The sequence below is a fragment of the Dromiciops gliroides genome, chromosome 1 (assembly GCF_019393635.1).
Source record: "Dromiciops gliroides isolate mDroGli1 chromosome 1, mDroGli1.pri, whole genome shotgun sequence".
NCBI classification, from domain to species: Eukaryota; Metazoa; Chordata; class Mammalia; order Microbiotheria; family Microbiotheriidae; genus Dromiciops; species Dromiciops gliroides.
This window is the reverse complement of record NC_057861.1, coordinates 625,221,843-625,235,584: the sequence shown is the minus strand read 5'-3', so window position 1 is coordinate 625,235,584 and position 13,742 is coordinate 625,221,843. Positions and strand designations below refer to the sequence as shown.

At 44.6% G+C, this 13,742-nt stretch overlaps 1 protein-coding gene across 3 annotated transcripts; it reads left to right on the top strand.

Annotated features, from left to right (window-relative positions):
• Positions 1 to 1,273: 1,273 nt before the first annotated feature.
• MRPL28 (mitochondrial ribosomal protein L28) lies at positions 1,274 to 13,270 on the top strand. 3 transcript variants are annotated; one of them, XM_043975376.1, is made up of 6 exons: positions 1,274 to 1,375; positions 4,826 to 5,125; positions 6,884 to 7,036; positions 8,987 to 9,121; positions 9,678 to 9,764; positions 12,650 to 13,270. In XM_043975376.1, exons 2-6 carry the CDS (start codon positions 4,838 to 4,840, stop codon positions 12,746 to 12,748), a joined length of 762 nt encoding a protein of 253 aa, XP_043831311.1. In that variant the 5' UTR covers positions 1,274 to 1,375; positions 4,826 to 4,837; the 3' UTR covers positions 12,749 to 13,270. The 3 variants fall into 3 exon arrangements, with proteins under 3 accessions (XP_043831311.1, XP_043831303.1, XP_043831319.1); XM_043975368.1 differs by having other exon boundaries at positions 1,288 to 1,366; XM_043975384.1 differs by lacking the exon at positions 1,274 to 1,375 and adding an exon at positions 1,379 to 1,398.
• Positions 13,271 to 13,742: the final 472 nt, after the last annotated feature.

The window sequence follows — 13,742 nt, the reverse complement described above, 5'->3', positions numbered from 1 at the left end:
CTAGGCTGAGAGGAGAGAAGGGAAGGCAATTAGGAAGCTATTGATGTACGTGATGAGAGCTTCAATTACGGTGGTGGCCTTATAAGTACAGAAAAGGGGAAGAATTCCAAAGATGATGCAGAGATATAATCGATATAATTGACATAAATTGGCAACTGACTAGGAAGTGAGGGAGAGAGAAGACTTGAAAATGACTTCTGTGTTGCAGCCCTGAGTGGTGTTTTCTTTTCTTTTCTTTTTTTCTTTTATTATTATTTTTTGCGAGGCAATTGGGGTTAAGTGACTTGCCCAGGGTCACCCTACTAGTAAATGCCAAGTGTCTGAAGCCCAATTTGAACTCAGATACTACTGAATCCAGGGTCGGTGCTTTATCCACTGCGCCACCTAGCTGCCCCTCTGGGTGGTGTTTTCAACAGAGATAAAGAAGTTAAAGGAGGGGGAAGACAATGCGTTTTGTTTTGGACATGTTGAGTACAGATACCTTTAGGTTATTGCTGGAAAGGATAGGATATCCAAATGCAGACACCCAACAAAGCTGGACTTTGCAGGTCCAAGCAGGGAATAAAGATTCAGGAGCCATTTGCTTAGAAGTGACAGTTTGAAGTCATGAATATGAATGATTGTGAAAAGTTTGGCAAGAGAAGAGGGTCAGGGCAAAGTTTATCCCCCTCTGCTGTTGATCTCACTATGAGACATCTTGCCTGTATTTAGGTGGTGGTAAAAGAATCACACAGGAGATTAAAAGTGTGGGCAGAAATTGGAGAACCAACAGAGTATGAAATCTCTAAAACCCAGTGAAGAAGAATACCCAGAAAACGGGGTGGGGGTGGTCAGCATTGTCCTATGATGACTTGTAGGTGAAGTTGGACTGAATTGAGAAGGTTTGGATTTGGGAATAAGGAGGATGCTGGGGACTTCAGACACACGGCGGTTTAATATGAATGACTTCAGGTGGCTGGGCCAGATCAGGCTTACAACTTCTTAAATAAGGAGGCAGGTGTGACCTGCGGAGTCCCGCTGGAGGAGAGCGGAGAGCGCGTGGCGACTCCATCCATCCACCCTGGGGAGAGAACGGAATGGATACAACATGGAAGATAGCCGAAGTGGAACCAAAGACCTTAGCGGGGAGCGGGGCAGCTCCGCCTCCGAGCCAGGTAGCTTCCGCCCGCACCCATTTCTGAAGATGCCGTCCCCCTTAGCGTCCCTTCCCTCCTGCTCCGTCCTTGGATACGAAAACATTTCCCACGATCCCTAGCGGGGGATAGGGGCGGGACCGCGATGGAGATGGACAGATCCCTCAGCCTATCAGAGTGAGGAGGGAGAGGACCCGGCTTCGACTTCCGCTTCCTCTGGGCCACGGGTTCTTGTGAGTTTGGTGTGTTTGGGGCAGTAACTGAGGTTCGGGCGTGGGGTCCTGGGTTTGCTTTCTTGCTTTTGAGTCGATGTGAGGGTAGCCCTGTGGTGAAGAAATCGGGTGGTCCGGGGGTGGGGTGGGGGGGAAGGTACAGCGCTTATGACTCGAAACTCTCTGCGTCGATAGGTAGTGAGCCTCCCGTCAATAGAAGTCTTTAAACGTAGGATATTGTGGAGGGGACTCATTTTTCAGGTACAGATTGAGCTCGATGGCCTGTGAGGTCCCTCCTAGCTCTAAGAGTCAGCAACACTTCTGCAGGCGGTCGGGATGAGAACTGTCCCTCCCTCCCCCCCCCCCATGAGAAAGACCCTGGAGATCTTGCCCAGGAGGGAGCACCAGCGATGGGGGAAGGAACTGGGATGCTAAGCCTAGGGAAAAGACTTAGCGAGGATGTGACAGCTGTCAGGTGAAAGAGGAATTCCACTTGTCCTGTTTGTCCCCCAGAGGCAGAAGCGGGGGTGGGGGTGGATCCTCGGAGGCAGATTTTGACCCAACATCAGAAAGAATTCCCCCCAAATCAGAGCTATGTCCAACGGTGGGATGGTTTGTGTTCTTTAGGAGGTGGGTTTTCTATAACTGGGTTCGACACAGGCTCGATGAGAATGTTTTAGGGATGTTTACATTGGTTGGGAACTTGAGTTAGGAACTGTTAGGATCAGAAGGGAAGAAGTCATCTAGCCCAGTCCCCTTCTGTAGGTAAGGAAGCCAGAGAGAGGAAATGACCTGATTAAGGTAAACAAACGGCTCAGATTCAGACCCAGGCCTTCTGATCCAGTGCTCTTTGCCCTCTGTCACACTAATGGTAGACAGCTTCCTGGGTTCCTTCTGTCTCTGACCCCCAGCAACTTCATAGAACCATAGATATACAGTTGGAAGGATCTTTGAATGCCATTCAAGTCCAACCCTTCATTTCACAGAGAAGGAAACTCAGGCCCCCAAAAAAGTTTTAAGTGATTTTGTCAGGGTCCTCCAGGTAGGAAGTACTGAAACAATAGGATCCTAAAAAAACAAAAACAAACAAAAAACCCCAATAGGATCCTACTCATATCCTTCCTAATGCCAAGTTCAGCTCACAATGGGGTCCATCATTGGACACCCCTATGATTGTTAGGGAGTTCTCTCTGAGGTTGGCTCAAAATCTGCCTCCGAAGCTCCACACTCTGGTCAATGCAGAATTAAACTACGAGTCCCAGATTACATACAGACACAAATTAGACAGTTCTTTGCTGTACCAGCTGAGACCTTGAAGTTCTTCCTAGCTCTAGTTCACTACTTCCTATAAACCTGATCTGTGGGGCAGCTAGGTGGCACAGTGGATAGAGCACAGGCCCTGGATTCAGAAGGACCTGAGTTCAAATCCGGCCTCAGACGCTTAACACTTACTAGCTCTGTGACCCTGGGCAAGTCACTTAACCCCAATTGCCTCACCAAAAAACCCCAAAACAAACCTGATCTGTAAGATGAATGATCACTAAGATCCCTTCTAGCTCTGACACTTAGGTACTGTGGCCTTGGTGATAGTGGATCCTACTCTTCCTGTTCCCCCAGCTAGTATCTTGCTTCCCCCATCCCATGATAAAAATAAATGAAAGACAGAAGCCGCCCCCCCCCCATCAGTAGTATAGTGTTCTTTTATTTTTAATTGATGTTTGTTGCCTTTCCTGTACTTCACAGTGAGAGGCATAAGAGGCAATGGTTACAGTTCCCATTTTTTAGTGGGGAAAGTGAATGGTAATGTGACCACTCATCTGTGATTGCTTGATTGCCTTCCAATGTTACATAAGGGAGAATGTCACCTGTTAGATAAGATCGAAGACCTCTTCAAAGGACAGAGAGTAACCCACTTTGGAGCAGTGTTATTGTAAGCTAGTTGTATGTAGTAAAGGTAAAAATGTTATAAAAAGCTGGAAAGGGACCTTGAAACATAGTACTATAGAATGCCAGCACTGGAAAGGACCTTACAGGTCACCTGTTTTAGCCCCCTCACTTTGTAGGGAAAAAGCTATAGGTTGATGAATGAATGGGACCAGAGAGGGAATATGATTTGCTGAAACTTATAAAATGAGATATAGGGACCAGATTGTGGAAAGTTTCAAGGCCCAAACCAAAAAGTTCAGTCTTTACTCTTAGGGTAGTAGAGAGTAATTGGAAATCTTTTAGTAGGAGAAGAATATTACCCAAACTTGGGTTTCTGGTTCCTATTATCCTCTTTACCAAGTCATTGCTAATCCTAGTTTGTCTTTAACCTGGTAAAAACATATAGTGAAACAGATTGGTATCATGGAAAGAGTACTGGATTTTAAGTTAGAAAGACCTGGGTTCAAATCCTAGCCTTATCACTTGTTATTCATGTGACTCTGGGAAAGTTACTCTATCATCTCTAGGCCTCACTTTTCTTCAGCTATAAAGGAAGAAATGTAGTGGATCAAAAATTCTTAACCTTTCTGGTGCCATGAATCCCTTCTTGGAATAATGTGGTTTGTTGTTGTTGTTGTTTGCGGGGCAGTGAGGGTTAAGTGACTTGTCCAGGGTCATGCAGCTAGTAAGTGTCAAGTGTCTAAGGCCAGATTTGAACTCAGGACCTCCTGAATCCAGGATCAGTGCTTTATCCGCTGTACCACCTAGCTGTCCCCCCCCCCCCGAATAATGGTTTTTTAAAAAAGAAATTAATAATTGAAGGAAATGCTGAGTTTAAATTAGATGTTAATGAAAATAAAGATGTCATTTTTTTTTCCACATCCAAGTTCATAGGACCCCACCCCCCAAAATAATTTGTCCCCAGACCTCTTGGGTCTGGGTTGATAATTAGGTTGATAATTTCTAAAGTTCTTTCTAGCTTTTAGTCCTATGATGTTTTTATTTTTTTTATTTTATTTTTTATTTTTAATTAATAAAGTATTTTTTTTCCTGTTACATATAAAGATAGTTCTCAACTTTTGTTTATACAAGCTCTCCAATTTCAGATTTTCCTCCCTCCCTCCCCTAGACAGCAGGCAATCTGATATAGGTTTTGTATATATATATATATATAATAACATTAAACATATTTCTGCATTAGTCATGTTATAAGAGAAAAATCAGAGCAATGACAACAAACCTCAAAATAGATAAACATCAGCACCAAAAACAACAGAAGTAGTATGGTTCATTCAGCATCTATACTCCACAGTTCTTTTGTTTTCCTGGATTTGGAGATCCTCTTCCATCATGAGTCCTCTGGAACTCTTCTGTGCCATTGCATTGGTGAGAAGAATCTAGTCCATCACAGTAGATCAACACACAATGTTGATGATACTGTGTACAATGTTCTTCTGGTTCTGCTCATCTCACTCATCAAGTCCTATGATGTTATAACTAGTGGTGAAATGAGTGATAGTACTAGAAATAATTTGGGGCATTTTTCCTTCACAGTAACTTCCCCCAATGCCGCTGCACAAGTACCCTGTTAAACTCTGGAAAACCTTGAAGCTGAGGCAGGGGATTTACTCTCGCCTGCCTGAACACTACCTCAAGTCACTACAGAATGAAGGGACACCCACTGCAGTCCATTATAAACCTCACGGGGTCAAGTACAAGATAAACCCAAAGAATGGACAACGTGAGCTTGTCCAGGATGTTCCCATCCCACTCTACTTTCCCCCTGAATCCCAGAGGGGGCTCTGGGGTGGTGAGGGCTGGATCAGTGGTTATAGATATACCAACAATGACAAGGTACGTCTGTGTGTCTGTGTGTGTGGAAGAGGAGGTATGACTAATGTGGGCCCAGGACAGAGTAGAAGGGGCTGATCTGCTTTTCTCCACTCCATCAAGTGACTGTTGCTTCAGTTGCAATCATTTATAGAGATGTAACTCATAGTTATCTTTAGTTTTTTCACTGTGGCATAGAAAATAATTGTTCGCTAACTGAATGCCACTGTAACTGCAAAAAAACAAACAAAGGGTAGCTGTTTTGATGACTTTTTTTTTTTTTGGTGAGGCAATTGGGGTTAAGTAACTTGCCCAGAGTCACACAGCTAGTAAGTGTCAAGTGTCTGAGGCCGGATTTGAACTCAGGTCCTCCTGACTCCAGGGCCGGTGCTCTATCCACTTCGACACCTAGCTGCCCCTTTGATGACATTCTTAATTCTAAGTAGAATTTTAAATTTATTTTATTTTTTATTTTTAAAGAGAACTTTGCTATTAATAACAGTTCATATTCATACAGGGATCCACAAAGCATTTTCCTGGCTATGACTGAGTGAGGTTTTTCATTTTTGTGTTTGTATCCCCAGCACCGAATATGATACCTTGCACACAGTAGGGATTTAATAAAATGCTTGTGGGATTAGATTAGATTAGAGGTAGTTGGTGCAAATACAGACAAGGAAACACATTCTAAGAAGGAAAATTGTCTCCTTTTTTTAATGTTGAATCATTGGTGGAATGAGGACTGGGACTCTGGGTCTTCTGATTCTACAAGTTCTCCTTCCATGGCTTCGAGGTTGTAATGGAAGGTGGAAGGCCGGTGGCCTTTCTCTCTCCCTCTGCTAGTGGCAGGTTCTTGGACTTTAGGAGGGGCTGGGGAGAGAAGAGGAAGCCTGCCCTGTCTTCTCCCTGTTCTGCCAAGCACCTCTTCTCACCTTTAGCTGTTGCTAAGCCAATAATAACATGGTCCCCTCCCATTGGTCACCCCCACACTGCCCCTGCCCTTCCTTATGCCCTGTGGCACTTTTTTGCATAAGCTTAGCCCTTTGACATCACATGGGCATTAGTCTCCCAGTCTTTGTACATGCTTACTTATTTGGAATGTGAACACCAGTGAACCATGATACCGGGTTTAATTTGTCTCTAGTAAGGTGGAACTTTTTGAAGGTCATTAGTGTTAGGAGAAGGACATGAACTCCAGAAGAAGTCAAAGTGGGCCTGACTGTGAGGCAGAGCTAGCTAGGAGTTCAAGATATGAACGGGGATGAAAAATGCTAAGAGTTGAGCCATGTAGATCAGGACCATATTGTAGAGGGAGTGAGAATAAAAAAGTGACAGCTGGGTGAGCTGACAACATGGGTGGGCCATTAAAACAGGCCCTGTTTAATATAGTGTAACTTTCTTATATGGGCCCTCTATGTTTCCTTTTACATATTAAATATGCACAACTGCTTTCAAACAGGGTTCTCAGGTCCCAGAATCCTGGCCTCTGATGAAACCACAGAGCTCTTGTACTTGGTGGCCTATATCCCTTGAACTGAAATAACAGGAGGGATGACAAAACTACACTTAAGGAGACAGGAGAAGAGAGGAAACAGCAACCCTTGAGCTAGATGGGGCAAGGAGTGCAGATGGGCACCTCAACTGAAGAAAGGAAGGAAGAAATACCAAGTCTGTGTGTGTTGGCGGTTGTGGAGGGAGATGCTGCTTGTCTTTCAGGAAGAGCACTGGTGATTATGTGGGAACAGCTTGCTCACTCTTCAAAACTTTTTTTTCTGCCTTTAGCTCTCAAGGCGTGTGAGAAAGACTTGGAAGCCCCATCTGTATGAACGAGAGCTTTACAGTGAGATCTTGGACAAGAAATTCAAAACAACGGTTACCATGAGAACTCTGGATCTGATCGATGAAGCCTATGGATTTGATTTCTATATCCTCAAGGTGAGGCCCCAGGACTAGAGAGAGGGAAAAAGAAAAGAAGAGCCAAGTCTTTGTTTTGGGGGCACAGGACAACTTCATTCTGCCTGGGCTTCCTCTGAAGCTAGATTGGCAGCCACAGTTGCCTCTTGACATTAAACTAGAGATTGAAGGTTTAGTGTCTATTGCAGGATTGTGGGGAATGGGATTCTCAGCCTCCACCCTGTATTACAATGTTTGGTTCAGGGCAGCTAGGTGGCACAGTGGATAAAGCAACGACCCTGGATTCAGGAGGACCTGAGTTCAAATCCAGCCTCAGACATTTGACACTAGCTGTGTAACCCTGCATAAGTCACTTAATCCTCATTGCTCTGCCCCCAAAAAACAAACAAAAAAACCCAACAATGTTTAGTTCACATTTTAGGAAGGATATTGATAAGCTGGACCATATCCTGGATGATGGGGGAACTGGAACCTATGTAACATGAGGACCAATCAAAAGAACTGTGTTTAGCTTGGAAAAGAGAAGAGTTGATAGGGGATGGGGACAACGTATAGAAAAGAATGACACATGAGAATTCTCTTCCAGTATTGGAGCTCTGTGTCTTAAGAGCCCGTAATACTCTGGGCAGTCATGTGGAAAATGGGTTCCGTTATTATCCCCCTTGGCAGGATGGGTGGAGAGCTGGCCTTGCAGGAAGGACAACTTGGGTTTGGGTCCAGCCTCCATGTGACTATTGGCGCATCTTTGAACTTCTCAGTGCCACCCCCTTCCCCCCAGCAACTCTCTAAGACTATCTATTGCAGAAGGTTTCTGATATCCATTGATAGATGGTTTTCTCATGGGGAGCTGCGAACTCAAATGAAATCACAGGTTCAGACAAAACAAAATGATTAAGCTTGTTCTGCTTGGCCTCAGAGGCCAGGACTAAGGCATTCTTGCATAGAGTCAGATTGCAGCCTGCTGTGAGGAAGAACTTCCAAACAACCCACATAATGCAAAAGGGAAGGTGGAGTGTAGAGAACAGTGCGTTCAGATCCCAGGATACAGTAAGAGGCATTAAGTTGAACTAGATGACCATCAAGGTCACTCTGAAATTCCCTTATTTTCTGAATATGATCTAGAGTTCACTGAGTGGTCTATTGACTAGTCTATGATGAAAGTTAATCCAAAGAATGTTTAGTTTACTTAACCTACATCAAATTTCTTGCTTTCTCAATGAGAGAGGGTTAGAGGAAGGAGGGAATGAGGAGGGAATATTAAAAAAATATTTAAAATTGTGTTTACAAGTAATTGGAAAAGATATAATATTTAATTTATTTTTGGTGGGACAAAGAGGGTTAAGTGATTTGCTCAGGGTCAGACAGCTAGTAAGTGTCAAGTGTCTGAGGCAGAATTTGAACTCAGGTCCTCCTGAACCCAGGGCCAGTGCTTTATACACTGTGCCACCTAGCTGCCCCAACAAAATTTTAAAAGAGATTTTCCATTATTGATGTGAATCTGTACTTAAAAATCACCAAAATTTACATATTATATATAATCAAAATAATTCTGATTTACTCAGACAAACTTCATTTATGAACATCTTTGTATATGGAAGAGAAGCATGAGAATAGGTGTTCTGAAAAGCCCTTTGATTAACGTAAGAGTTTGAGGAACCCTGGACTAGAGCAACAACTATTTGTTCAATCCTTTTAGGGCTCAGCAGTGCTATTTTTACCTATTTTTCCTCTGGTGGAAAAGTGAAGTGGGCCTACATCTAACCTGTGAAAGACCTTAAGCATCCACAGTAGAGTGGGAGGGCTGAACCAGGCTTAGTTTTGGCCTTGACTGACTCTGTTCCTTACAGAAATAAGTACCTATTAAAGGCTCTGTGATGATGATGGGTTTCATTTGCATTCCTGAAGGTGATTGAAAAATCAGATTCAATTACATGATCAGTGGTTGATTTTTGTGTATGACTCTGCCTCCAGACTCCAAAGGAGGATCTGTGCTCCAAGTTCGGGATGGATTTGAAACGAGGAATGCTATTGCGTCTTGCCCGGAGGGACCCTCAGCTCCACCCAGATGATCCAGAAAAGAGAGAAGCTATTTATAACAAGTACAAGGTGAGCAGCCAGACTGATTTTTCTGCCTAAATTCTGCACGTCCATATGAGTTAACTCATCCATGGATCATTGAGGCCTGGATTATATGCCTGGGGCCTCTGAACTCTTCAAATGGGTGTTCCCTCATACTCTGACAACCTCTGACACAACTGGCTGTTCCAGTAAACGTAATAATTGTATTCACATGTAGCCTATAATCATCAATTTTATTCAGTTCAGCAAAGGTAATTTATCAAGCACCTGCTTTGTGCCAGCGCTTTATAGTTTATAAAGTGTTTACCTCATGTTAGGCTATGAAATAGGTAGTACAACTATTTTTATCTCCACAAGGTTTAAGGAAAGGAAGTGTCTCACATAAGTTTACCCAGCTAGGTAGTGACAGAGCCAAGATTCAAACTCAAGTCTTTTGATTCCTAATCCAGTATTCTTTCAGCTATGTTTGTAAAGCACTTCGCAAACCTGAAAGAGCTGTTTAAATGTTTGCTATCATTGTGATTATTCTTACCACTCCTAGGCTCATTCTCCTTGTGTCCTTTTTTTTCCTCTTATGTCCTAGGAATTTGTGATCCCAGAAGAAGAGGCTGAATGGGTCGGGCTGACGTTAGAAGAAGCAGTGGAAAAACAGAGGCTCCTGGAAGAAAAAGTGAGTATTCAGAGCAGGATCTTTCAAGGGCCAAGAGCAGCATCCACTGTTGGTCTGAAGTTTAAGCTAGTGTTTCAGGCTGTTTCCATTTGACTCGAGAGAGCTGCCTTGTGTGAGGAGGGGGCCTGTTAAACAGCAAAGAGGCATCAGGCATCATCATTTCAAAGTTATGGGTGGGAGTGGTGGGCAAGATGAGAGTGAAGCTGTGAAGAAACTACACCGGCTCTGGGCAAGGAACAGGGACAGCCCAAGTCCCAATTCCTGTTGTGAAGCCTTTCTGCTTTTTCTGTTGCTTTCGTCAGCTCTTGAGGTTTGGCTTTGCTGTAGCCTCTGACCCAGCATGGCAGGTTCCCTTTTTCCCTGCGTTGTGGCCACCCCCCTCACCCCTCAGTCTACTCAGACATCAGTTTAGCATGTTTACTTACAGCAGGCAAAAAGGTCAAACTATACAAAATGTAGAGGCTAAGTAGTGTTATCGAAATACTGAGTACGGAGGAGGGATCCCATCCTGTGACCTCTAAGTCATGTATAATTTGAACATCAAAGCACTTAATTTAAAGATTTCCTATGAATACTGCCATGTGCTAGGTGTTGAGGGAAATACTAAGATGAAAGACAGGGTGCCTCTCCTCAAGCAGTTTATGGTTGAGTAAGAGGCATAAGATGTATACAGATGACTGTGGGAGAAGTTACAAAATAATTAGGTGAACTGGAGAGATCTGCGTGGCCTAGGAGATTCAAAGAGGAATGGATCACTTCCAGTTGGAGGGGTCAAGGAAGGCTTCATGGAATAATCTAGCATAACAGCTTGCACATAGTAGGTGCTTAATAATGAATTTGAATGAACATTGAGTGAGCCAGCACCCAAACTAGGTTTTGGAGAAGGATCATAAATATTACCAACTGATAGAACCACTGCAATTGCTTTCCTTACAGTTTTTTGAGGTAGGGGTTGTAATTTTACAGGTGAGGAAACTGAGGCTGAGTGAGATGTTGCTCAGATACTTGTCCAGTCACAAGTGAAGTTTTGGAATCTAGGCCTCCTCCCTCCCAGTCCTTCCCTCTCTGCACTGCTCCAAGTTGTCTGTATAGGTACGAGAGGCGGTTTTATTCAAGTACATGGGAGAAGAGACTAAGGAGAAGCTGTCTCATCTACCAAACTGGCCCTGACTCTGTGGTTTTCTTTTTTCATACTCCCCTAGTTCATTCCTTTAGTGAATATTAAGTACCTCCTATTTGTGAGGTCTTGAGAATCGTAGTGTAGAGCTAAAGAAATAAATAAGTCAAGACCACTGCCCTCAAAAGACTTACAGTCTAATTAGAATAAAACCTCTACACAGACGGAGCTCCAGGCCTACATCACTCATTTTCTCTGAGATATTTCCAACTGCGTGTCCAGTAGGCATCTTAAATTCAACAGGTCCAAAACAGAGCTTATCTTCTCCCCTCACCCAGTCCCTCTCATCTTCTTCACTTCCTTATTTCTGTTGCAGTCACCATTAGCCTCCCAGTCATCCAGGTCTGGGTCGTATAAGTCAGCATCAACTCCTCCCTTGCCCCCCCATTATTTCCCATATTGAGTCAGTTACTAAGTCTTGTTAATTCTGCCTCAACAGCATCTTGAGGCCATCCCCTTTTCTCACCACCACCCTAGTCCAGGTCCTCAGTACCTCTCCATTGAACTATTGGAAGGGCCTTCTAATTAGCCTCCCTGCCTCAGGCCTCTTCTCCCTTCCAGGCTGTCAGTAGAGCCACCAGATGATATTGCTAAAACACATCCGTCCATGTTGTTTCCCCAGTCAGAAAGCTCCACCGACTTCTTGTTTGTTCTGGGACAAAGCACAGACTTGACTTTTGGCCATTTATAGCCCTTCACAGTGTCCACAACCCCCATTTTTATGTTTATTGAATGTTATTCCCCTTAATTCACCGTCTGTTCCAGGCTTCTTACCATCTTCAGCCACAGTATTTCATCTCTGCATGTGTGCCTTTGCACAAGCTGCCCCCTCCCCACCCCCCCAGGCCTGAAATGTACTCCTTCCTCACCTCCTCCTCCTCCTCCAGGAGGCCAGTATGGATCCTTCCCCACTAGAATTCACTTGGTATGTGTTTTGTAGTTACTAAGCTGTGTTTGTGTGGCCTCTCCTCAGGATGGAAACTTCTTGAGGTCAGGAACTGTTTCATTATTGTTTCCATGTCCTCAGTGCCTGCCACGGTGTCAGGCACATAGCAAGTGCATAACAAACGTTTATGGAATTTTAGAGATGAATGTAACACAAATTGGAACATGATAAATGCATAAGGACCAGGTCCTTCTGAGATGAGACGATGAGAGATCATTTATACGCTGGGGGATCAGGGAGGAGGAAGGCCTTGAAGGATGGCTGGGATATTTGTGAGTAGAGACTGGGTTTCCAGCTCTGCCTCACAGATCCAGAAAGGTATTGAATGTGCTTCCAAATAGGAAGCTGGTGGCTGGCTAGTGACTGGGTTTCCAGCTCTTGCTGGGCAGATTGTTGCCCAGCTCAGGGACACGGTCATTCAAGCCACCAAAGCACTCACGGGATCACAGACCCTGGAGATTAATGTAGAGGAGCCCATTGCTGCTCATTCTCCTCCTAATGTGCTTTGAGTTTTCTTGGGGTAAACTGTGGGATCAAAGGGAAGCATCACCACTTGGGGATGTCTTTTGGGGAAGGTAGCTGCTGCTGAGTTTTGGTGAGGGTGACACTCAGCCACATTCTCAGCAGGAGGGAATGTGGCAGCCATGGCTGGAGGGGAGAGGCATCATCCACTTGCATGTTTCTGGCCCCTTGGGCTAGCTTCCCCTCCTCTTGTACCAGCTGCTCTGCCAAACCCTCACCCACTGTTTCTCCCCTTTTCAGGACCCTGTCCCTCTATTCAAAGTATATGTGGAAGAACTCATTCAACAGCTTCGAGACCAGGCACTTTCACAGCCAGCTGTGATGGAAAGGAAAGCCTAGTGGGCAAGAACTTCCCAGAAACCAGACTTGTTTGACTAAGAGGCCCCTTCCTCCTCTTATTCCTCCTCACCATTGTATCCAGTCCAGACCCACTGCTGCGTATTTCACAGGGAATTGGGAAGCAGAGGATGTGAAGACTTCCTGCGTCCCCCTGCTGGTCACCCAGCAGAGCTCCTGGCCTGCCTCTGGCAGTAACCAGAGTGATAGACCAGCTCTGATCACAGGCTACTCTGAGCTCCTACTGATGCTTTGAACTCGATACCTTTATTTTTCTGAGGTAGAGTTATTCAGAGGAACAATAAACAACCCATCCAGCGATCCTGTTACTGTCCCAGTGTGTCCCTTTAGCCACACACACATGCCAAAGTCCTACCGGGGATGAGAAGCTAGTGAGGGCCTTGTGCAGTAGAACCATTTCCTGGAGCTTGTCACATGCCCTCTGGTTTCTTGGTGTGAGCCTGATACTGTGGAGATATTATCTAGTACCTAGGAGCCCTTCACATAAAGTGGTTAATTTGATGACTTCTGACATTCTTTTTTGTTCTAAAAAGTCTGTAACTCAAAGATCTATAGACTCATCAGTTGGCAAATCACATTCATTGGAAAGAGGGCCGAAATTTGAATCCAGGGGCCTGGTTGTGAAACTTAGTTCTGCTTGTTGTTATCTGTGACCTCAGACAAGTCAGCCTCTCTGGACCTCAGTTCCTCATATATAGGATGAGGAGGTTTGGACAGAATGTGTGATCCTATGTCCTGGGGTCCTTGGACCCCTTTACCCATGGTTTTCCATTGTCTCCTGGAGCTGTTGCCTCTCAGAAAGGTTGTCCCAGAATCTTGTTACATTGAGGACCAGAGCTGTGTACCCTAGGATCTCTGTCTGGTATCGGGAAGCGTCTCAGTTCATGGCGACAGCTTTCCTTTATCCATACAGACTCCTGAAAAGCATCGCCCCAGTCTGCCCTCACAGATCTGTGTTGGCATCTGTGGAATCTCA